Source organism: Lepus europaeus, unplaced genomic scaffold, assembly GCF_033115175.1.
Source record: "Lepus europaeus isolate LE1 unplaced genomic scaffold, mLepTim1.pri SCAFFOLD_375, whole genome shotgun sequence".
Lineage (NCBI taxonomy): Eukaryota > Metazoa > Chordata > Mammalia > Lagomorpha > Leporidae > Lepus > Lepus europaeus.
The window spans coordinates 70,720-95,000 of record NW_026909249.1 but is presented as its reverse complement, the minus strand read 5'-3'; the positions used below and the strand labels follow the sequence as shown (position 1 = coordinate 95,000).

General features: G+C 64.1%; 1 protein-coding gene across 1 annotated transcript; it reads left to right on the top strand.

Annotated features, from left to right (window-relative positions):
• Positions 1–6,596: 6,596 nt before the first annotated feature.
• On the top strand, positions 6,597–23,142 carry LOC133755023 (histo-blood group ABO system transferase 2-like). Its single transcript, XM_062185346.1, has 9 exons — positions 6,597–6,719; positions 7,959–8,105; positions 12,260–12,272; positions 16,452–16,512; positions 18,604–18,660; positions 19,624–19,671; positions 20,688–20,723; positions 21,129–21,263; positions 22,452–23,142. The coding sequence occupies exons 1-9, from the start codon at positions 6,597–6,599 to the stop codon at positions 23,140–23,142; spliced, it is 1,311 nt and encodes a 436-aa protein (XP_062041330.1).
• The last annotated feature ends 1,139 nt before the right edge of the window (positions 23,143–24,281 follow it).

Below are 24,281 nucleotides of genomic sequence, written 5' to 3'. Positions count from 1 at the left end.
ACGATGAATCCGCCTGGGGGTATGATCAAATTGAGAGGGACAAATTACTGATAAACGCACAGAAAATGAAAAGTGAACACATCAATTATTAAGCCCATGACCCCAGGGCGGACATTTACACAGCCGCTAAGGCACCCCCTTGGGGGCACGCGACCGGAGCCCCTGACTCCAGCCCCCCCTGCTGCCCCACGTCCCGGAAATACGTGACTCAGCGGCTTGGGTTTCTGCCGTCCACCTGGGGGACCCCGACGGCGTTCCTAGGTCCTGGCTTTAACCTGGACCGGTCCTGGCTGTTGTGGGCATTTGGGGACCGGCCGGCCGGCCGTCTTTGTGGAATCTGCAGTTGGATTGGAAAGAACACTGACTGCGGAGCCCTGCACCTGCGCCGAGCAGCCGCGGGCTGGCGTCCGAGGAAGGCAGGACCACCAACACGTTTCCGCGCTGCCTGCCTGCCGAGTAATTAGCTAAAACCACAGATAAGGAAAAAGAAAGGAGGCACACGGACGTGATTCGAACACAGGCGCAGATACTGGAGGGCTCGAGGCAAAAGTCAAAGCTGAGTGATGGTTTCCAGAGTGGGACTCGGCACTGAGGCTCGGGGCAGGGACAGAGTGTGCACACTTCTTACTTGGAGTGGGTCTTAAACGATCAAACAAATTGAGCAGCAGTGAGGGGTCTTCAGGAGCCCTGGCCCGAGCTGGGGAGCAGGAGAGGGGCCGGGACCACCAGCAGGTTCCTGGGGGTCACTCTCTGGGGGCAGGGCATTGCTTCCTCCCAGCCAGGAAGTGGGGGCAGGAATGTCCTGTTTTCCACAGGGTTTCGGGGCCCCAGGGATGCTGTGGTGGGGGCCTGTCGGGGGGGGTGGCGGCTGAGGAGCAGTGCCCACCTCTAGATCCCAGAGCAAATCCCAGGCTGGGTGCTTGGGGGGCTGGGAAGCTGGGCTGGATGGGAGGGGAGGAAGGTGTGGCGCAGGGGACAGGAGTGGGGTGACCAGAGGTCGGGGTGGGGTGGGATGGGCCTTGGCGGCCCCCTCCCCCACTGTAAGGTGTGGAGTGCAGATTCTGGGGGGCCATCCTCTGGCTGGGGATGGGGGGTGGGGTCTTCTCCCTGGACCCCTGGGTGGAGCTGAGACAATGGAGACGCTTCTGGGCGCAGGGGGCTGGCGGGGAACCCCCCCGCCGAGCAGGGCGCAGGGCCCCCATCCCGCTGATTCCTTTCTGTGTCCAGACTGAAAGAAAATCAAGCCAAGAACGCGGTGCAGACTGTGGAGGGGTGGCCGCCAGCTGCCCACCCCGAGTGGGCTTTGTTTTGCCCCAAACAGTGATTGCAAACTGCCCCTCTCCTGAGCCAAACTCCACACTCAGCCCCCACCCCGGCCCTGGCCGGGACAGGCCTGGGCGTGGCTGGCTGCCCCTGTAGAGAGACCCTCTCAATGCCCCTCTCCCTCTCCCTCTCCCTCTCTCTCTCTCTCTCTCTCTCTCTCTCTCTCTCTCGCTCTGCCCCCGTATCTCTCCCTCCCTCTCTCTCTCCCTCTCTCTTGCTCTCCCCCGCCCGTATCTCTCCCTCTCCCTCTCCCTCTCCCCACTCTCCCTCTCTCCCCCCTCTCCCTCTCCCTCTCCCTCTCTCTCCCCCTCCCTCTCTCTCTCTCTCTCTCCCTCCTCCCCCTGTATCTCTCCCCCTCCCTCTCTCTCTCCCACTCCGTCCCCCCACTCTCCCTCTCCCTCCCCTGCCCTCTGTAGGGCCCCCTTTTCAATGCCACCGCCCTGGTTCTTCCTTGGGAATCGCAGGCTGCCCAGTTTGGGGTGCTCTCTTACAGAAACTCCCACCACCACTTTTTTTTTTTTTTTTTTTGACAGGTAGAGTTAGACAGTGAGAGAGAGACAAAGTCTTCCTTCCGTTGGCTCACTCCCCTAATGGCCGCTACGGCTGGCGCTGTGCCGATCCGAAGCCAGGAGCCAGGTGCTTCTTCTGGTCTCCCATGGGGTGCAGGGCCCAAGCACTTGGGCCATCCTCCACTGCACTCCCGGGCCACAGCAGAGAGCTGGACTGGAAGAAGGGCAACCGGGACAGAATCTGGAGCCCCAACCGGGACTAGAACCTGGGGTGCCAGTGCCACAGGCGGAGGATTAGCCTAGTGAGCCTGGGGTCTCTCAGGCTAAAGTGGGGCTGGGTGGTCCCCTTGAGAGGGAAAAGACGGGGGAGTGGCCCTGGGGACAAGGCAGGGGAGTGGCGGGGGAGTGGCCCTGGGGACAAGGCAGGGGAGTGGCAGGGGGAGTGGCCCTGGGGACAAGGCAGGGGAGTGGCGGGTGGAGTGGCCCTGGGGATGAGGCAGGGGAGTGGCCCTGGGGACAAGGCAGGGGAGTGGCAGGGGAGTGGCCCTGGGGACAAGGCAGGGAGTGGCGGGTGGAGTGGCCCTGGGGACAAGGCAGGGGAGTGGCAGGGGAGTGGCCCTGGGGACAAGGCAGGGGAGTGGCGGGGGAGTGGCCCTGGGGATAAGGCAGGGGAGTGGCAGGGGAGTGGCCCTGGGGACAAGGCAGGGGAGTGGCAGGGGAGTGGCCCTGGGGACAAGGCAGGGGAGTGGCGGGGGAGTGGCCCTGGGGATGAGGCAGGGGAGTGGCCCTGGGGACAAGGCAGGGGAGTGGCGGGGGAGTGGCCCTGGGGACAAGGCAGGGGAGTGGCGGGGGAGTGGCCCTGGGGATGAGGCAGGGGAGTGCCCTGGGGACAAGGCAGGGGAGTGGCAGGGGAGTGGCCTGGGGACGAGGCAGGGGAGTGGCGGGGGAGTGGCCCTGGGGACGAGGCAGGGGAGTGGCAGGTGGAGTGGCCCTGGGGACAAGGCAGGGGAGTGGCGGGTGGAGTGGCCCTGGGGACGAGGCAGGGGAGTGGCTCTGGGGAGTGTGGGCAGAGAGCACTGAGTGAGGGGACCTTGTCCAGCACTGTTCCTAGCGTCTCCCCGAGCCTGGGACACGCCATAGGCCACCAGAGTAGCCACTGAATATGCAAACATTTACGCCCCAGATCCTGGTCCGGCTGTTGCGGGGATGGGGAGCCCTGGCTGGGCTTGGAGAGACCCCCCCGGGCTTCATCCAGGTCCTGGTCTTGCCTTGTGTGGGAGTCCACTGGAAGGTGTAGACAGAGGTAACAGGAGAGCAGAATGTATTGAGAGGCAAGGAATGGAACAGAGAGAGTTGTCCCCACCCAGGCTGTGGGTCCCCTGTGCGGGGGGATGGGCTGGGGCGGGGCCTGAGTGCAGAGCCCGAGGAGGCGGGTGGGTGGGGCTGCAGGGCTCCTGGGGTCTCCAGGCCAGTGTCGCGGCACCAGGTGCCTGATGGGAAGTGAGGCTCAGCCGCACCAGGAGAGGGGTGCACGGCCCAGGGAAGGTGATGGGGCTGGGCGGTGCTTGTCCCTTCCTGACCCCTGCCTCGCCCACGGCACAGAACCCCAGTCTCACCCCTGCCCAGGGCCCTCACAGTCCAGAGGGGACAAAGCACCATTCAGCGCCGGGTCAGGGCTTCTGTGGGGAATGCTCAGGACACCCTGGGGAAACCGAGGCACAGCTCCCAGAACAGGCTCGAGGGTGCCAGGGAAGCTGCCTGGGAGAGTGTGGGCATCAAGCAGGGGCCGGCCGGCAGGGCCGAGGTGGGCTTCCTGGGCGGGGCTGGCTGGCGGGGCCCTGGAGAGGGCTCTAAGGGTCTGGCCGGCTGTGCCCGGCAAAGGGACTTAAGGTCTAAGGCCCCAGGTCCTGGGCGGGCGCAGGGTGGAGGTCCTGGTGGAGGAGGACAAGGAAGGCTCCTGTTTTACTTGCTGGAGCCAAGCCCAGGGCCAGGGTGGGTGGGGCCCACGTGTCTGACCGGGAGGGGGGCTGTGGGGGGAGGGGCAGGTGCTGCTGATGGGTGGTGACTGTTCAGCTTGGGCTCCTGGCTAGTCCCGTGGGCCTGGGGCGGGGCCCAGGGAGCTTCCGGGATTCCATCTGGGGCTGCCTGTGCCACACCTGCTGTGCCCAGCGTCCGGGACCTTGTCCCAGGTGAGTCACGTTGGCGCTGGCCCTGCCTCTCCTGTCAGCCACGTGTTGCCCTCCCTGTCTCGGCTCCCGGCCCCCACGTGTGCTCACAGCAGCCCCCCAGGCTGGGCAGCAGGTGGGGAAGAACACACAGACCCACCTTTACCCTCACCCCAGGCCCGACCAAGGCCAAGGCAACCCAAGACCCCAGAACGGGCGTCTCGGCTGAGGGGCAGGAGCGAAGAAACATCTTTTATGCACTCATCAAGCGCCGTCAGGGGCCAGGGGTCTTAGGTCCGGCTACTAAGCTGACACGCACACGGCCTGAAGCTGATGCAGGAACGGTGCAAACCGAGGGCTGTGAGCCGGCACCGCCCGGCTCCGGAGCAGCCGAGGGCTGTGAGCCGGCACCGCCCGGCTCCTGAGCGCTTGCATCACTAGGAGAGCCATCGGGTGGTCACTGCCCCCGCCCTCCCGCCCCTGGCAGCTCCCAGCTGTGTCCATGCCCGGGGCTCTGTCCTGGGGTTTCACACGCGTGGGCTCGGGCGGTGCTGGTCTCGCATCTGCCTTCCTTCCCCAGCCTCCCGTTCCTGGGCTCACCCGACTCCCGGCAGGGCCAGCTCTCGACCCCGTGTGTGGCTGTGGAATGGTCTCTGTGTGGACAGAACACGGCGGCGTCACTCTGGGCCGGGAACGAGGGCCGAGAGCCTGCGCCCACAGACTTACCTGGGCTGCGGTCTCCTTCCTCAGGGCACAGAGCAGGGAGGGGACTGCTGCGTTGTGGGGCAGCCGCACCGAGGCTGTGGAGCAGCCCCAAGGCCGTGGAGGAGCCCCGAGGCCGTGGAGGAGCCCCAGACCGTGGAGCAGCCCCGAGGCCGTGGAGGAGCCCCGAGGGCGTGGAGCAGCCCCGAGCCGAGCCGTGGAGCAGCCCCGAGACCGTGGAGGAGCCCCGAGGGCGTGGAGCAGCCCTGAGCAGCTTTGCGCAGGGGCTGTCCATTTTACAGCCCCTCAGCACCATGGAGAGTTCTGGTCTCCACACCTCCACCCACACAGGCTCATTTTGGTTCCTTTTTTACTAATATGGCCATCCTAGCCGCTGTGAAGTGGTGTCTATTGAGTTTTTGAAAAAGTAATTTGTGCAGGCGCCGCGGCTCACTAGGCTAATCCTCCGCCTTGCGGCGCCGGCACACCGGGTTCTAGTCCCGGTCGGGGCACCGATCCTGTCCCGGTTGCCCCTCTTCCAGGCCAGCTCTCTGCTGTGGCCAGGGAGTGCAGTGGAGGATGGCCCAAGTCCTTGGGCCCTGCACCCCATGGGAGACCAGGAGAAGCACCTGGCTCCTGGCTTCGGATCAGCGCGGTGCGCCGGCCGCAGCGGCCATTGGAGGGTGAACCAACGGCAAAGGAAGACCTTTCTCTCTGTCTCTCTCTCTCTCTCTCTCTCACTGTCCACTCTGCCTGTCAAAAAAAAAAAAAAAGAAAGAAAGAAAGAAAAAGTAATTTGTTTGTAAGGCAGAGTGACTGACAGTGAGAGCTCTCCCCACATGGCCACAACAGCGCCGGCCCCGTAGTGTCTTGATTTACAATTCTTTAATTTAGATGCGGTGTGGCTCACCCTTTTTTTGGTCTATGAAATCATCACCAGACCAACGTCAAGAACGTCTCTGTTTTCTGTGAGACTTTACCAATTTGGCTTTTGTATTTTGTGTTAGTTCTGTGTATGCTATGAGGTGTGGTGACACCGGTTCCTCATTGAGCTTCCCCTGCTGCAATGCGGCCGGGCCAAGGGGCCTCCGTGGACCTGGCTCTGCTCTCCCAGATTTGGAGACGAGGGCCAGGGTCCCTGGGATGCTGTGTGGGCAGGGGGGCCTCTCCATCCCCAGCGCCTGCGGCACCAGAGGTAGCACCAGGCTGGATGGGAGCAGAGGGTGGGGATGGGAGAGCAGAGGTTGTCGGGCTGCAAGATGACACTGGGGGGTCCTGGGTCCAAGCTTCCAGCTCCTCCCTGGGTTGGCCCCTCCCCTCTCCCTCTGTCAGGTGGGAGCCCAACCAGGGAGCATGGGCTGGGGGAGGAGCCGAGAGGGCTGCCCCCTCCTCCTCTCCCTGGGGGCTGTGGGCACGCGGGGACGACCTCAGGAGCAGCCCCGGCTGGGGCCTTCACCCAAGCTCCTCCTCAGGGACCAGGCGCTTTGCCTGCAGAGGACACGGGGGCCTGGGCGGGGTGGGGTGGGTAGATGAGGTCCCAGGGCGGGAGCCAAAGCTGGAGAGGGTGATGGGGTGGGTGTGGAATCCCCGGGCTTTGGGGGCTGTCAAAGGGCAGGGCGTGGGCCCCTCCAGGACCTGAGGTGTGTGCTGTGGCGAGAGCTCTCCTGAGCCCGGGCACTGCTGGGCTCCTGGCTTCCTGTCCTGGCCGTGGACCTGGCCGGCTGCCCAGCCAATCCTGGGCAAATCAGAAACCCGCCCAGGAGGCACAGGTGGGGAAGGAGCCAGCTTCTCCCTGCAGGTGGATCTGGCTCCGAGTCAGCGCCGGCTGGGCCGACCTCCGCCTCCCGTGGCCTCTGCCTCCGCCTCCGGACCCCGGCCTGCAGGGCCCTGAGCAGCCATGGACGGCCGAGGTGAGCGGGAGTGGCGTGGGCCCCGGAGCTGGGCTGTGGTGCCCTTCGCGGAGTCTGACCGTCTCAACAGCTGCTCCAGCCGGAGGCTCAGAGGGGGCCTGGCCAGGACAGTGGGCAGAGCCCGGGAGTCTGGGGGCTGCTGTGTGGGGCGGGGTCTGCGAAGGGAGGAGGCGGTGGAAGGCAGGACGCGGCCGTGGCCGAGTTAGGGCAGGGGGCGGACCCTTGGCCGAGACGTCCTGCTGGGAGGGCAGTGCCTGTCCCCTGTCGCCTGCCCCCTGGACGGCCCCCACCCCTGGCCGTGAGGGCACAGAGGACAGAGCCAGCGGTCAGCTGGGGTCTCCTCCTCTTATGACCTCGGCCCCGCAAGAGCCAGGACCACGGTGCCTCCGGTGCCTCCGGCGGAAAGCAGGCACCTGCTGGGGGAGCTAGGGGCGTGGGGGAAGAGATGGCCGAGGGGAGAGGGCACCCCTGGGGCTGCCCGGTGCTCTGGGGTCAGTTATCCTGCAGCCAGGGAGGGCAGGGCGGGGGTGGGGGTGGGGGGGAGGGGGGGAGGGAGGGCAGGAGAGGAGGGGGGAGGTCTGGAGAGGGTGTGGGGAGAGGGCAGGAGAGAGTGTATGTGTGGGGGAGGGCAGGAGAGGGTGTGGGGAGGAAGGGGGAGGGGCAGGCCAGAGGGTGTGGGGAGGAAGGGGGAGGGCAGGAGAGGGTGGGGGGGAGGGCAGGGTGGTCCACAGCAGGAGGCAGGTCCAGCCTGTTCTCCCCCCAATGCAGACCCTCAGGCCCAGCCCCCGGGGCTGCAGGGCCAGGGACCCCTGGGCTCCACTGTAAATGGCTCTGCTCTCCGGGTCTCAAAGGAGGCACAGGAAGTGGCTGCGGGTCACGTGGCAGAGTCGCGGAGCTCAGAGCCAAGTGGGCGTAGGGGAGCAACAGCTGCGGAATCACAGAGCGAGTCATCTGTGGACTCCCCTGGGACAGTGCAGGACAGGGTGGCGTGTGTGCTCGCAACCTCAGGAGGTCCTGTGTCCCCAGGGCCAGGTAGCCCATGGCCACCTGGGGTTTGTGTTGACCCCTGCTCTCCATGGCCTCCTGGGCTCTGGGCGAGGCTGGGGTGTCCTTGTCCCCCGGAGGGCGGTGACCCCAGCCCCAAGGTTGGGGATGGCCTGGTAGCGTCCACCACGGGCCTGCTCTGGCTCTGATGCCAAGTGTCCCACAGGAGACAGGTGGCAGCCACAGGTGTGGCCAGCCCACGTAGTTCCGCGTGGTTGAGCCACGCGCACCGCAGGCGACCCCACTGTTTGACATCCCACAGGCAGGGCCCGTGGAGGGCGGTCAGCTTGTCCCCCGTTGCACAGGTCCTGCCCCGGTTCGAGCACCAGCAGTCTCGGGTCCTGGGGACCCTGCTGGTCCCCCGCAAAGCAGAGCGCAGGACCCTGTGGACCCACAGACTCGGCACCACCCTGGGCAAAACCTCTCCCTCTGCTGGCACACGGCCCAAGCCTGTGAGCGATTCCACCTGTGGCCCCTGGAAAAGCCGTTGCCTCCTCCCTTCCCTGAGCTCTGGTGGGTCAAATTCCACCCAGGACTTTATTACCTGGTGCTCTGTGCCTGGGGGAGACGCGGTGCCAGGCAGAGTCCACTCCCCAGGGTGCCTTCCCCGGGGAGGCTGTGGCGGTCCCCTGCCCGGTGCCACAGCTGTGCAGCCAGGCACAGGGCTCAGGATGTGCCTGGGACCACCTGGGAGGTTGTGGGGCGGGGGCAGGGCCTGGCAGAGTAGGAGGGGCTGCCGACCCAGCAGAAGGGACGGGACCCGGGTTCTGGGTGTGGTGGCGCGGGGCAGCGCTGCCTTCCGCCGGAGGCTGGGCGGTGCTCCCCGGCACGGGGGCTCCCCGGATGGACGCGGGGCCGCTTCGGACCTCTGGCTGCTGCGCACGGCTCATGGGACAAGTGTGTGCTGGGTGGGTGCCGAGCCTGCCTGCTGCTCTGAGTCAGGAAAGGTCTCGAAGGCGGAGCTGAGGCGCGCTGCCCGCTGCCGGGGTGGACTTGGGGCGCAAGGGAGAGGAAGCTCGAGGAGACCCCAGGTCTCAGGGCGCTCCACTGGGGGCGGGGGGTGGTCCCGTGAAGCTGGCGTGCTTCCGGGGGGATGTGGTGGGCAGGTGCGTGTCCACATTCAGAGCTGCACCGGGGTCAGGGCTGGGGCACAGGGTGGAGGCTCTGGGCGGTGCGTGCAGGTGGTGGGGCCGCACCTGTGCCTCCAAGGCTCACGGGAGGAGGAAGAGCGAGGGCCAGAGGGCAGGGTGCCGGGGAAGCCAGCCAAGGTGGGGGAAGGCTCGGGGAGCTCCAGGAAGCATCGTCTACACTGTCAGGTGTGGCTGAGGGGTCAGCTGGTGGCAAGGACAGAGGGGACCAGGGGGCGAGCAGTGCGTGGTGGGCGTGGCAGAGCTGCTGGGGCCCCAGAGCCTTCCACACCTGTGGAGTGTGGGTGTGTGAGTGTGTAAGTATGTGTACATGTGTGTGTGAGAGTGAGTGTGTGTCTGTGCTGGAGGAGGGTGAGGGGGCCCGGGGATGCAGGCGTGAGTGTGTATGTGTGTGTATGTGTGTGTATGTATATGTGTGAGAGTAAGTATGTGTACATGTGTATGTGTGTCTGTGCTGGAGGAGGGTGAGGGGGCCCGGGGGTGCAGGCGTGAGTGTGTATGTGTGTGAGTGTGTGTATGTGAGCGCGTGTGTATATGTGTGTATGTGTGTGTATATGTGTGTATGTGTGTGAGTGTGTATATATATGTGTGTGTATATGTGTGAGTGTGTGTATATATGTGAGTGTGTATGTGTGTGAGTGTCTGTGCTGGAGGAGGGTGAGGGGCCCGGGGGTGCAGGCGTGTGTATGTGTATATGTGTGTATGTGTGTGTGTGTGCTGGAGGAGGGTGAGGGGGCCCGGGGGTGCAGGCGTGAGTGTGTATGTGTGTGAGTGTGTGTATATGTGTGTATGTGTGTGAGTGTGTATATGTGTGTGTGTATGTGTGTGTATGTATATGTGTGAGAGTATGTGTGTATGTGTATGTGTGTCTGTGCTGGAGGAGGGTGAGGGGGCCTGGGGGCGCAGGCGTGAGTGTGTATGTGTGTGAGTGTGTATGTGTGTGAGTGTATGTGTATATGTGTGTGTGTGTCTGTGTGTGTCTGTGCTGGAGGAGGGTGAGGGGCCCGGGGGTGCAGGCGTGAGTGTGTATGTGTGTGAGTGTGTGTGTATATGTGTGTGTGTGTCTGTGTGTGAGTGTCTGTGCTGGAGGAGGGTGAGGGGCCCGGGGGTGCAGGCGTGAGTGTGTATGTGTGTGAGTGTGTGTGTATATGTGTGTGTGTGTCTGTGTGTGAGTGTCTGTGCTGGAGGAGGGTGAGGGGCCCGGGGGTGCAGGCGTGAGTGTGTATGTGTGTGAGTGTGTGTATGTGAGCGTGTGTGTATATGTGTGTATGTGTGTGTATATATATGTGTGTGTATATGTGTGAGTGTGTGTATATATGTGAGTGTATATGTGTGTGAGTGTGTATATATATGTGTGTGTGTGTGTATGTGTGTATATGTGTGAGTGTGTGTATATATGTGAGTGTATATGTGTGTGAGTGTGTATATATATGTGTGTGTGTGTGTATGTGTGTGTCTGTGCTGGAGGAGGGTGAGGGGCCCGGGGGTGCAGGCGTGAGTGTGTATGTGTGTGAGTGTGTGTATGTGAGCGCGTGTGTATATGTGTGTATGTGTGTGTGTATGTGTGTATGTGTATGAGTGTGTATATATATGTGTGTGTATATGTGTGAGTGTGTGTATATATGTGTGTGTGTCTGTGTGTGAGTGTCTGTGCTGGAGGAGGGTGAGGGGCCCGGGGGTGCAGGCGTGAGTGTGTATGTGTGTGAGTGTGTGTGTGTATGTGTGTATGTGTGTGAGTGTGTATATATGTGTGTATATGTGTGTGAGTGTGTATATATGTGAGTGTGTGTGTGTGTGAGTGTCTGTGCTGGAGGAGGGTGAGGGGGCCCGGGGGTGCAGGCGTGAGTGTATATGTGTGTGAGTGTGTGTGTGTATGTGTGTATGTGTGTGTGTGTGTGTCTGTGTGTGAGTGTCTGTGCTGGAGGAGGGTGAGGGGCCCGGGGGTGCAGGCGTGAGTGTGTATGTATGTGTATGTGTGTATATGTGTGAGTGTGTGTATATATGTGAGTGTGTATGTGTGTGAGTGTGTATGTGTGTGAGTGTGTGTATATGTGTGTGTATGTGTGTGTGTCTGTGTGTGAGTGTCTGTGCTGGAGGAGGGTGAGGGGGCCCGGGGGTGCAGGCGTGAGTGTGTATGTGTGTGTATATATGTGAGTGTGTATGTGTGTGAGTGTCTGTGCTGGAGGAGGGTGAGGGGGCCCGGGGGTGCAGGTGTGAGTGCTGGTGGTTTCGAGCGAGGCTTCTCCACTTCTCCACACATCAGGGTGCGGCGGAGACCGGGACACAGCTTGCAGCTCCCCGTCCGCAGGTCCCCTCCCCACGTGGCCGCAACGCCCTGCTGAGCCACTGGGGCTCCACCCTGGTGACCCCGTGACCCCGGGCAGCCAGGGCCACCCACCAAGGCCAGGGCGGGATCCAGGTCCCACCCTCTGAGCGCCTCCCATGGGGATTAAGCGTCCACAGGAGGGCGCAGCCCCGCTCCAGCGCCAGGGCAGCCCTGGCTGCCCCGAGCCGCCCCACCTGTGCGCTTCCCTCCGTGGCCTCCACGGCTGTCGGACCCTCACCAGTGAGGGTCCAGCGTAGTCACGACACGGTCACTGTCCATCGGTTCTCGAGGAACTTTTACCTGTGGGGACAGAAGGAAGTGGGGCGAGGAGAAGAGGAGGGGCCGCCCGCCCAGAGCCCAACGGCCCTTTACGCTGCTATCGTCCAATCAGACGGAAGGGCGCGTCCGGCCTCAGGTCGAAAGTCCATCTGCTTCACCTGCTTCTTCCTGGTTTACGCAGAGTCCGTTGTTTTCCTCTGCTTCACCTGGCTGTTTTCGTGGGCCTTGTGGTCGACCGATTGCTGCAAACCATGTAGAGGAGGAGGTTCCCACGGTGGCCAGCCTGCAGGTCCCCACAGCTCCCCCTTTTTCGTTCTTTATGGTGTGGAGTCGTGCCTGTCTTAGGCTCCCAGCGACGCGCCACCTGCTTATCTGCGGCTGAGGGTCAGAGCGATCCATGGCAAGCATAGCCTGTCGGACCACTGCAGATATTTATGGTTTTTGTATGAACAGTGTAAGGAAATTTGAAATTCAAGTCCTCAGGACAACAAAAGTGATTAAGCAAGACCTCAAGTAACAATGTTAATGCCATGTACAAAGGAAAAACGGATACAAAAACATTCTTATTTACACTACACAAAGCTTAGGTGTTAGCCTTGAACATAACTCAAAACACCTGCAAATATCTCCAACTCGGGTCGCTTTGCCGATTTGCTGCAGTACAAATCACGTGCAACGTCTTTTCCTTAAGACAAAACAATTCTTCAAACAATACTGCAGGTGCATCACCAAACACCATGAGCTCAGTTTGCCACACTTTTTCCTGTTCAAAAAATTTATAGTATGTAGAGCTATAGCCAATGCATCGCAATTAGCTACCGCATGTTCTCCTATTCCCCCTTTTGTGTATTAGGTTTTAAGTACAGGTGAGTCTATTCAGCTATTGCCTGCCCTTGGGGATTATAGGGCATACCTGTAACGTGCTTTATGCCGAATTCTTTTAAGAATGTAGCAAAACGGGCCAAAGTGTACGCTAGCCTGTTATCTGTTTTGATAATTTTGGGCACCCCCAAGCGGCAAAGGACTGTAGACAGTGTTGAATAACCTGTTTAAGTTACCACATAATTTTTGGAAGTCATTTAACCTCCTAAGTCCTGCGGTGGATATGACAAAATCTAAAGGAGCCGCTGTGGTTGGTGTTAACCTCAGCCCTAGGTACTGGACCACGGTGCCCTTTTGAATCTTCTCTGGTGCAGTTTGTAACCCCGCCGTCTGCAAGCATGAGGCTAGCATGGTAAGGGTGTCCTCTCTCGCGGCTGCCAACAGCAGGTCTGCAGATGAAGTTGCTCTGACATCCCTCCCCCATAGTTACAGGGATGGCACACACGGCAGGCTGTACTTTGCCTGTGGTGCCTTCTTGATCTTTCCAGTCTAGCACTTGCGCTTCGGGATGGGGCAACAGCGGTGCCTAATCCTACCAAGGTGTTATCCCTTCCTGGAGGGGCCAGGAAGGAGGCCAGTCTTGTTTGGAGATAATACTAACATCTGCGCCCGTATCTAACAGCCCCTTGATCACCTTTCCTTTGATAATAAGAGTCCATGGTGGGCGCTCGCCAAGAGTCATAGTGAGGGCTGCAAAATGCTTTCCTTGATTACCTCTAGCATCCTTTACAGGGCTTATTATTAGCAGCTGAGCAACGGGCTGCGAGCAAGGCAACTGAATAAGCCCCGTTAACCACTAACCCCTTTAATGAATTTGTAGGCCTTCCTCTAGTGAGGCCTAAACCGTGGCTATCAGCCATGGGCTCCCGAGGTTCCACGTCTATTGCCTGGACTCCCATTGGAGGTGTTCATACTAAATAGTTGGTGGCTCGCAGCTCTGTGCAGTGAACGCTTGCCGGTCCTTTTGAGACGGTCCTGCTCCTCCCACGGTTTGTCCCCTCACCCATTGAGTTTTCGGGCTCCTGGGTGTGGGGGCCCGCCACTCGTTTTTTGGAATGTACTATTCTGGCCACTTGATCTGGTGGGCGACAGGAGCGGATTGCCTGCCTTATCTGGCTGGGAACAGCACTCATTTGCCCGGTGGTTGCCTTTACCGCATCGAGGACACAGTCCTGATTGGCCTCCCGATTGTCTGTTCTGTCCATTCCCTTTTCATGTGACCTTTTCCACACTTAGAACATCTTTGTCCTAGCCCGTTCCTTGGAATGGCCTTCCATGCCCTCCGGGCTAGTTCTCTCACTTGCCTCAAAACCTCATTAGGGCAACCAGCCTGAGCCTGTTCGTCATTATCCTCGTTCCAGGCTGGCTGACCGCTCCTAGCGTTAGCATGGGCCTGAGCCCTCGCGAGCTCTCTGTAAGCTGCAGACCAGAGGAGGACGTCTCCCCCACCAAGCACGGCCTTAGCTAGGTTCCTCCAGTCCTCTGGGACTAGTCCATTGGTGCCTATGTTGTCTAGGACCGCTTTAGTAGAGTTAGCACGTGGTCCATATAATTGTACTGATTGTTATAATTCCTTCTACAGTTTATGGTCCGGGGGGTCCATCCCCGGCTGCCCTGCGCCTCCGTATCACAGGGAAAGCCTGATTTACATGGCGATATTCTTCCCACTTAGGGGGAGTGCCTCGTCCTCCTGCCCGTTTTTCTCGAGGTTCCGGGGAGAAGCCCCCGCCTTTTGTCTCTCTCGTGGAGGAGTCCTCCGGAGGGGGGAGAGTCTTGGTTCGGATAGGGGGGTACAGAAGGAGGGGTCTCTCATCCTCCCTATCTCTGTCCCGACCCATGTTGGTCCTGTCTCCGTCCTCTGTCTCCATCCAGGCGCCCAGATGGAGATTCTCTCTGCGTCTCCTCTAGTACGTCAGCCCCTTCACCTAAGGGGGCTGCTATTTCCTCCGAGTCATCACGAAGAGCTGGGTCCATCAGCGCCATGGCCTAGGGACTCCAGGCGATCGCTCTGCTGCCCTCATTGTCTCCCGACCCCACGCCATGGTTCCTGTTCTAACTCACCGCTTTCACGGTGTCCCCGCTACTTTTTTTTAAGACAACTTGGTTGTCAGGGATCCCTTTTTTTCCCGGTACCAACCCTAGACTTTACCGCCTAGATGCCCGTGTCTGCACGTTCTAATTTTTTTTCTTTTTTTTTCCTGCTTCCAGCGACCAGTCCGACTATCCGAGTCACGGCACCATTTGTCGGACCCTCACCAGTGAGGGTCCAGCGTAGTCACGACATGGTCACTGTTCATCGGTTCTCAAGGAACTTTTACTTGTGGGGGGCAGAAGGAAGTGGGGCGAGGAGAAGAGGAGGGGCCGCCCGCCCAGAGCCCAACGGCCCTTTACGCTGCTATCGTCCAATCAGACGGAAGGGCGCGAACGGCCTCAGGTCGAAAGTCCATCTGCTTCACCTGCTTCTTCCTGGTTTACGCAGAGTCCGTTGTTTTCTTCTGCTTCACCTGGCTGTTTTCGCAGGCCTTGTGGTCCACCGATTGCTGCAAACCATGTAGAGGAGGAGGTTCCCACGGTGGCCAGCCTGCGGGTCCCCACACACGGCAGAGCTGGGAGAACGCTGGCTTTAATTTGTTGTTTTGATTTGAGAGATGAAGAGGAGGGCGGAGAGGCAGACAGACCAGGAGAGAACTCCCACTCCCCAGAGGCCTGCGAGGCTGGAGCTGGGAGCCCCCAGGAGCCCCGGGCAGGAGCGTGGGCTCAGGAGCCGCGGGGTGCGGGTGCCCCAGGCCCAGCGCCTGCCCCCGGCCGGGTTTTAAGTTTGTCACGCTCGTGCTTTCCTGCGTCCAAGACTCAAAGCGAAATTCTCCCCATCCTGTCCTCTGGTTGCTCACACTGATCTGCCTCCCCCGGAAACCTTTCCTCCATGACGGCGTGGGGACGCGGTGACGTCCACCGCCGCCTCCTCCCGCTCCGTTCTTAGGTGTCACCCAGACCCGTTTTCAGTGGACTTTGTACACCGCTAACTCTGTACTAAGAGTTCACAGAATGCATGGGGAGGGCAGCCCTGTCCCTGGCAGTCAGGACAGGGCTGACCAAGTCACCGTTCTCGCACTGTCAGTTTCACTTCTACAATTTTCCTTTTAGAAAACACGTTTCCGGCCGGCGCCGTGGCTTAACAGTCTAATCCTCCGCCTTGCGGCGCCGGCACACCGGGTTCTAGTCCCGGTCGGGGCACCGGATTCTATCCTGGTTGCTCCTCTTCCAGGCCAGCTCTCTGCTGTGGCCCGGGAGGGCAGTGGAGGATGGCCCAAGTGCTTGGGCCCTGCACCCGCATGGGAGACCAGGAGAAGCACCTGGCTCCTGGCTTCAGGTCAGTGCGGTGCGCCGGCCGCAGCAGCCATTGGAGGGTGAACCAGCGGCAAAAAGGAAGACCTTTCTCTCTGTCTCCCTATCTCTCACTGTCCACTCTGCCTGTCAAAAAAAAAAGAAAACACGTTTCCTTCAGAGCGCCCCACCCCCCCACCCCCGCTCCTGGGCTCCTGGGCTCCTGGGCTCCTGGGCTCCTGGGCTCCTGGAGTCCATTGCTCCGAGGGCACAGGGCTCAGGTACTGGAGACACGGAGCAGGCGCCGAGACAGGAGCGCCCAGTGCCTAGGAAGGGGCCGACCTGGGGACAGCAGCCGGGCTGGGCCCCCATAGAAGCCTCTCAGGCACAGGCGACCTCCACCCTGAGAGCAGGCGACCCCCCTTCCCCACCCCACCCCCCACCCCAGCCCAGCAGTGAGCTGAAGGACGGCACAGGGCAGGCGAGCGGGGGCAGGGCCCAGAGCCCTGGAGAAGCCGGAGGAGCCCTGGGCGCTGAGCTCCAGGTGCCCTGGAGAGGCCGGAGGAGCCCTGGGCACTGAGCTCCAGGTGCCCTGGAGAGGCCGGAGGAGCCCCGGGCACTGAGCTGGGGGACAAATGGCTCCCCCCTCGGCGTAGTGGGAGGGGAGCGGCGTGGAGCTGGGGCGGGAGCCACGGGGGTCTGGGGCGGGAGCCACGGGGGTCTGGGGTGGGAGACACGGGGGCCGGGCTGGGGTGCCCCGCTGCCTGCTGGGGGCACCAGGAAGACAGGTGCGGTGGCAGGTGGGGGAGGGCTCATCGCCGCCCCCTGCTGTTCTCCAGGAAACCGCTGCCCCCTGCAGCCCCTGCTCCTCGGGCTCCTCTTCGTCCTGGTCTTCTTTGGGTAAGAAACGTGCGGGCGCTGCACAGGCGGGGGAGCAGCCTTAGACTGGGGGGCACCCCCAGCCGCCCACCCCAGCACCGCAGCAGTGGGGAGGGGCAGCAACGGCTGTCACTCAAGCTCCACCCCACCCTTCCCTTCTGCCCATCATAGTGGGGGCACTGGGGAGGGCACTCTGACCTCTTGGGCACAGAGGGGGCACTGGGAAGGGCTCTCCATCCTCCTGGGCACAGAGGGGCACTGGGGAGGGCTCTCCGTCCTCCTGGGCACAGAGGGGACACTGGGGAGGGCACTCTGTCCTGGGCACAGAGGGGCACTGGGGAGGGCACTCCGTCCTCCTGGGCACAGAGGGGCACTGGGGAGGGCACTCCGTCCTCCTGGGCACAGAGGGGCACTGGGGAGGGCACTCCGTCCTCCTGGGCACAGAGGGGCACTGGGGAGGGCACTCTGACCTCCTGGGCACAGAGGGGCACTGGGGAGGGCTCTCCGTCCTCCTGGGCACAGAGGGGCACTGGGGAGGGCACTCCGTCCTCCTGGACACAGAGGGGCACTGGGGAGGGCACTCCGTCCTGGGCACAGAGGGGCACTGGGGAGGGCACTCCGTCCTCCTGGGCACAGAGGGGCACTGGGGAGGGCACTCCATCCTGGGCACAGAGGGGCACTGGGGAGGGCACTCCGTCCTGGGCACAGAGGGGCACTGGGGAGGGCACTCCGTCCTCCTGGGCACAGAGGGGCACTGGGAAGGGCTCTCCATCCTCCTGGGCACAGAGGGGCACTGGGGAGGGCACTCCGTCCTGGGCACAGAGGGGCACTGGGGAGGGCACTCCATCCTCCTGGGCACAGAGGGGCACTGGGGAGGGCACTCCGTCCTCCTGGGCACAGAGGGGCACTGGGGAGGGCACTCCGTCCTGGGCACAGAGGGGACACTGGGGAGGGCACTCCATCCTGGGCACAGAGGGGCACTGGGGAGGGCACTCCGTCCTCCTGGGCACAGAGGGGCACTGGGGAGGGCACTCCATCCTGGGCACAGAGGGGCACTGGGGAGGGCACTCCGTCCTCCTGGGCACAGAGGGGCACTGGGGAGGGCACTCCGTCCTCCTGGGCACAGAGGGGACACTGGGGAGGGCACTCCGTCCTGGGCACAGAGGGGCACTGGGGAGGGCACTCCATCCTGGGCACAGAGGGGCACTGGGGAGGGCTCTCCATCCTCCTGGGCACAGAGGGGCACTGGGGAGGGCACTCCATCCTGGGCACAGAGGGGCACTGGGGAGGGCTCTCCGTCCTCCTGGGCACAGAGGGGACACTGGGGAGGCCACTCCGTCCTCCTGGGCACAGAGGGGCACTGGGGAGGCCACTCCGTCCTCCTGGGCACAAAGGGGCACTGGGGAGGGCACTCCGTCCTCCTGGGCACAGAGGGACACTGGGGAGGGCTCTCCGTCCTCCTGGGCACAGAGGGGACACTGGGGAGGCCACTCCGTCCTCCTGGGCACAGAGGGGACACTGGGAAGGGCTCTCCGTCCTCCTGGGCACAGAGGGGCACTGGGGAGGCCACTCCGTCCTCTGGGCACAGAGGGGCACTGGGGAGGCCACTCCGTCCTCCTGGGCACAGAGGGGCACTGGGGAGGCCACTCCGTCCTCTGGGCACAGAGGGGCACTGGGGAGGGCACTCCGTCCTCCTGGGCACAGAGGGGCACTGGGGAGGGCTCTCCATCCTCCTGGGCACAGAGGGGCACTGGGGCCGGGAGGGGGAAGCCGAGTCCCAGGGCCGGGCCGTGAGCTGCTTCCAGACAGAGGCTCCTGGAACCTCAGAGTGAGGTCACGCCCAGGGCTCCTGGGTATCTGCCGCACAGGGAGGGAAGGTGCTGGGGTGTCCTCAGGCTGCACACACCCAGCAGGGGGACCCTGCAGCTGCCACGGGGCCCCCACACAGCCCCGGCCCCAGGATCCTCCCCCAGCCCACCTTGTGGCCACCTGGGTTGGGCTGGGACCTGGCAGCCTCCCAGGAGGCTCTGTGTGTGCTGTGCGCTGGAGGGGGACAGCGGGGCTGGGCTCTGCGTCCTGACCGCCCCCCGCCCCCCCCGGCTCTTCCCGCAGCTACGGGTTCCTGAGCTCCAGACGCCCGATGCCAGGAGGCGTGGGAGTCAGGCCTAGGTGAGTGGGGGTTGGGGTGGGGTGGGGTGCCGGCCTCAGGGCCTGGTTGCTGCTCCCTGGGCTCCCCGGCCCCTCCCCTCCAGGCTCTGCCCAGAGCAGCCCCGGCCACGGCTTGGAAGGTCCCCAGGCACTGCTGCCCTCGGCTCTGGCTCCAGCCGCAACCTCCCTGTGCCCTGCGGCCCTGACTAGGCCTCCCTGGGGGCCCTTTGTGGCCCCCGCCCCGCCCGTGCCCCTCGTCCTCGCGCCCTTCCACCCTCCCCAGGGTCGCCCCTGGCAGCGGCCCCGAGGCTTCCTCCCCTCTGCCTGCACCCACACCTGCACCTGACCGCGGCTGTCAGTGCTGCCCCGGTCTCCCCCTGTCCCGGCCTCTCTGCCCGCCCCCTCGGCCCTCACAGAAGCCACAGTGATGTTTCTGGATCAGGTGGGGCGGGAGGGAGGGGGAGAGGAGGCCCTTGGTGGTCTGCCCCCCCCACCCCCCCACCCCCCCCTGCTCAGCCTCTGTAGCCCCTGCCCCACCCAGGCCCAGGTTCTGAGCGGCAGCCAGGGTGTCGTCCGCGGTGCCCCGGGTGCCGCGTGGCCCTGGCCCCAGGCCTTGGTCCGTCTGCGTCCCCCATGCCCAGGGCTGCTCTTGTCCTCACTGCTCTCGGGGTCCAGAGCTCCCTCTGCCCCCGCCCCACGCAGGATGGGACCTCCCCGGGCACTGCCTGCCTTCCCGGGGCCCCGGGTGCCTGGGCTCTGCCGCGCGGGTCTCCGGGGTCTCTCAGGTCACAGGCAGATGGTGGCAGGGCTGGTTTCTCTCATGCTGCTGGAAACCCCCGACACCCCAGGACGCCTGCCTGTGACCACGTCAGACCCCGCTGCACGCCCCGCCCTCCGCTGCCCCCCAGGGTCCCAGGTTCTGTGCACCTGGGCCCGGCCTCTGCTCCCGGTGCCAACCCCGGCTCCTGTGCTCTTGTTCTGCAGCGTGGCTGTTGGGGACCCCGACGGCCGGCCCGTGGTGGCCTTGTCCAGGTACGGTGGCCTCGTGCCGCCCCCAGCTGCGCATCCGCCCTCGGCCTGGAGTCCTGCAGCCCCTTCCCAGCTCTGCTCTGACCTTGTCCTCGTCCCACACGCCTGGGCGGCCAAGTGTGGCCTGCGGGGTCTGCCCTGCTGTGTGTCCTGAGCTTTCTGCAGGCCGCGGCCACCAGCATGGGGAGCCCTGGCCAGGGTGTGGGGCCTGAGGCGGGGCTGCAATGTGGGTGGGGTTTAAATGTGGGTGGGGCTGAAGTGGGGCGGGGCTGCAATGTAGGTGGGGTTTAAATGTGGGCGGGGCTGAATTGGAGGCAGGGCTGCAATGTGGGTGGGGTTTAAATGTGGGTGGGGCTGAAGTGGGGCGGGGCTGCAATGTGGGTGGGGTTTAAATGTGGGCGGGGCTGAATTGGAGGCAGGGCTGCAATGTGGGTGGGGTTTAAATGTGGGCGGGGCTGAATTGGAGGCAGGGCTGCAATGTGGGCGGGGCTGAAGTGGGGCGGGGCCGGCCCCTAACCTGGCTCTGGGCTCATCTGCATTTATCTGTGGAACCCCCCTGCACCTGCCGTAGCCCAGAGTCCTGGGGTGGGGGGTCATCTGCCTGGCCGCTCCCTGCTCACCGCGGGGCTTCCAGAACCTTCATCTTCCCACCAGGTCCGACCCCGTGGACCTCTCCCTCCACATGTGCCTTTGGGGCCCGCGGGGTTCAGGTGGGGCTGTCAGAGCAGCTCCTGTGACCGCTGAGCTGGCCGTGGTCCGCGCCTCTGCTGCCCCTCCCTGCCGCTCCCTGGGCCATGTCCAGCCCCTCCCTGCCCACACGGACTCACACGGACCCCTTGGGCCCTCCCTGCAGCCTGCGGGGCTCGGTCCTCTCCCAGCTCACTGAGCCTGTCCTTCCCGGGGTCCCTGGATGGTGGCCGACAGGCACCGCGTGGGCTCAGGCAGCCTGTGTGGGCCCCGTGCACGCCCCCGCGCCCGCACCCCGCCCCTCCCGGCACTCACCGCGCTGTGTCCTGCAGGATGCTGTACCCCCAGCCGAAGGCGCTGACTCCCTCGTGAGTGACGGGCGTGTCCTGGGGGTCGGGCAAGGGCGGGCGCTGGGCCTGGGGGGGCGTCCTCTCCCGTGCTCTGCGGCCGAGCCTGGAGGCCCCGCAGTGCTCCTGTCCTCTGTCCCTGTCCCGGCCCCTGCTGTCCTTATCCCCCAGGGACCGCGGGGTTGTGGGGGGGTCTTTCTACAGTGGGAGGGGCCTCCTGGTCCCGAGTGGGCAGCGGGGCTGGGGTGGGCTGAGCCGGCCGCGAGCCGCTGGCTGGAGTCTGGGTGTCCTCGGCTTGGTGCCCTGCCAAGTCCTCTGGAAGGAGCGGCCCTGGGGACCGAGGCCGAGTCGGGGTCCCGGGTGGGGGCGGCTGTGTTGCCCACCCTCCTGCTGGCCCCGCGTTGCCGCGTGGCTGTCCCCGTGCAGACGGAGCGATGTCCTCGTGCTGACCCCCTGGCTGGCTCCCATCGTGTGGGAGGGGACCTTCAGCCCTGAGATCCTGGACGAGCAGTTCCGGCTGCAGAACGTGACCGTGGGACTGACCGTGTTTGCCGTCAAGAAGTGAGTGGGGGGGCGGACACCTCGGCCGTCCACGCCCGTCCTTCCGCCCAGGACTGGGGCAGGGTGGGGGCGGCTGTCTGCTCTCCTGGGCAGTGGACACTGTCGCCCACAGAGCCAGCGCGGTGGGTCCAGCAGGAGGGCTCAGGTGCAGGGGTGGGAGTCTAACCTGCCCGCCCGTCTGAGCTGCCGTGGGTGGGAGTCTATCTCTGCCCCGCCCATCTGAGCTGCCATGAGCCCACCCGCTGTGCCGCAGCTCCCTGCCCTCAGCTGGGGGCCCCTCCCCGACTGGAGGAGAGGTTAGGTGGGCGCAGCCGTGGACACCCCTGGGACAGCGCAGGACGGGGTGGCGTGTGCTGCTTGCAGCCTAGGAGGTCCTGTGTCCCCAGGGCCAGGTAGCCCATGGCCACCTGCGGTTTGTGTTTGTGCTGACCCCAGCTCCCCGTGGCCTCCTGGGGCAGGTGTGACCCCAGCTCCCTGTGGTCACCTGGGGTGGGTGTGACCCCGGCTCCCCATGGCCTCCTTTGGCGGGTGTGACCCCAGCTCCCTGTGGCCTCCTGGGGTGGGAGTGACCCCCGCTCCCCGTGGCCACCTGGGGCAGGTGTGACCCCAGCTCCCCGTGGCCGCCTGGGGCCGGTGTGACCCCCGCTCCCCGCGTCCTCCAGGGGTGGGTGTGACCCCGCTCCCCGCGTCCTCCTGGGGCCGGTGTGACCCCGCTCCCCGCGGCCTCCTGGGGCCGGTGTGACCCCCGCTCCCCGCGTCCTCCTGGGGCCGGTGTGACCCCGCTCCCCGCGTCCTCCTGGGGCAGGTGTGACCCCGCTCCCCGCGTCCTCCTGGGGCCGGTGTGACCCCCGCTCCCCGCGTCCTCCTGGGGCCGGTGTGACCCCGCTCCCCGCGGCCTCCTGGGGCCGGTGTGACCCCGCTCCCCACGTCCTCCTGGGGCCGGTGTGACCCCCGCTCCCCGCGTCCTCCTGGGGCAGGTGTGACCCCAGCTCCCCACGTCCTCCTGGGGCCGGTGTGACCCCGCTCCCCGCGTCCTCCTGGGGCCGGTGTGACCCCCGCTCCCCGCGTCCTCCTGGGGCCGGTGTGACCCCGCTCCCCACGTCCTCCTGGGGCCGGTGTGACCCCGCTCCCCGTGTCCTCCTGGGGCCGGTGTGACCCCGCTCCCCGCCTGCCGTCGCCTCCCTGCAGGTACGTGGCGTTCCTGCAGCTGTTCCTGGAGACGGCGGAGCAGCACTTCATGGTGGGCCACCGCGTCACCTACTACGTCTTCACCGACCGGCCGGCCGACGTGCCCCGCGTGCCGCTGCGGGAGGGCCGGCGGCTGGCGGTGCTGGCCGTGCGCAGCCACGCGCGCTGGCAGGACGTGTCCATGCATCGCATGGAGACGATCAGCCGCTTCTCGGAGCAGCGCTTCCGCCACGAGGTGGACTACCTGGTGTGCGTCGACGTGGACATGAAGTTCCGGGACCACGTGGGCGTGGAGATCCTCAGCCCGCTGTTTGGCACCCTGCACCCCGGCTTCTACAGAGCCGACCGCCAGGCCTTCACCTACGAGCGGCGGCCGCAGTCACAGGCGTACATCCCCCCGGACGAGGGCGACTTCTACTATTTGGGGGGCTTCTTTGGGGGCTCGGTGGCCGAGGTGCAGCGGCTCACCAGCGCCTGTCACCAGGCCATGGTGCTGGACAAAGCCAACGGCATCGAGGCCGTGTGGCATGACGAGAGCCACCTCAACAAGTACCTGCTGTACCACAAGCCCACCAAGGTGCTGTCCCCCGAGTACCTGTGGGACCAGCAGCTGCTGGGCTGGCCCTCGGTCATGAAGAAGCTGAGGTTCGTGGCTGTGCCCAAGAACCACAAGGAGATGCGGAGCCCGTGAGGGGCTGGGGAGGGCGGGGCCTGGCCGCCTGCGCCCCCGCCCAGCCGCCCCTCACCAGAAGCAGTTTTGGGAGAAAGGGGCAGGGGCTCCACTTCCTCTCCCCGTGGAGAGAGACGGCTGCAGCCGAGCTGCCCAGCTCACGTCCAGGCAGGCCAGCCCTCTGCCCCCCCAGAGGCTCGCACAGCCACGTGGACACGCACAGGTACACGGACACACACAGCCACGTGTACGTGGACATGCACATGGGTACAGGGACATGCAAACAAGGGTCCACACAGCCACGTGCACCTGGGCACGCACACGGGCACGTGGACACAGGTACATGAATACGCACAGCCACGTGCGTGTGGACACACGGGTACATGAACACACGCACAGCCACGTGCACGTGGACACACAGGTACATGAACACACGCACAGCCACGTGCACGTGGACATGCACACGGATACACAGTGAACAAGGACACAGACACAGCCATGCGCATGTGGACACACAGACGTGCACACAACACATGGACACACACACTCAGCCCCGGGCGCTTTCTCTGGCACGAGTTCCCAGTGGCCACCACCAGCTCCCGCCAAGCGTGTCCCGGGCCTGTGCCGGGCGGAGGCCGTGGTCGGGGACGCCCTCAGACGTGTGCGGGGACTGCCGAGGGCCGGGGGCCGGGCTCCTCCTGTGCTGCTCTAAGGGTCCCATCGCTTGTTTCTCACCTTCAGCTCTGTGACCATTCGAGTTCTTTTTTGTGGAACGTGTGGTACACACGTGTGTGTTGTATGTAATGCGTACATTGGTACAGCGTGTGTGTGGCGGGGGGGTATTGTACATGTGCAGTGTGTGTTGTGTGTGTTGTGTGCGTTCGCATCATGTACGTGGTGTGTGTGTAGTGCGTGTTTGTGCGTGTGCACTGCTATGTGTAGTGCATACGTTATGCGCCACAGCCACCACTGGCCGCCCCCTCTGAGCCCGCACAGGCCACGCCGCGGCCCTCCCAACACCTCCGGCCGGAGACATCGAGATCACAGCACAAGGAGCCAGGATTTCAGAAACACAGACGGCGGAGCCGGGGCTGGTGCCGGGGCACTGCAGGCCAAGCGGCCGCCCGTGCCGCCAGCGTCCATGCTGGGCCCCAGTCCGA

Bases quoted from the DNA above. Each gene is read 5' to 3' on its own strand.
- LOC133755023 (XM_062185346.1), top strand. From the start codon at position 6,597: ATGGACGGCCGAGGTGAGCGGGAGTGGCGTGGGCCCCGGAGCTGGGCT. The intron at 18,661-19,623 runs GTGAGTGGGGGT...CTTGTTCTGCAG, and splicing joins GGCGTGGGAGTCAGGCCTAG to CGTGGCTGTTGGGGACCCCG. The intron at 19,672-20,687 runs GTACGGTGGCCT...TGTGTCCTGCAG, and splicing joins CCCGTGGTGGCCTTGTCCAG to GATGCTGTACCCCCAGCCGA.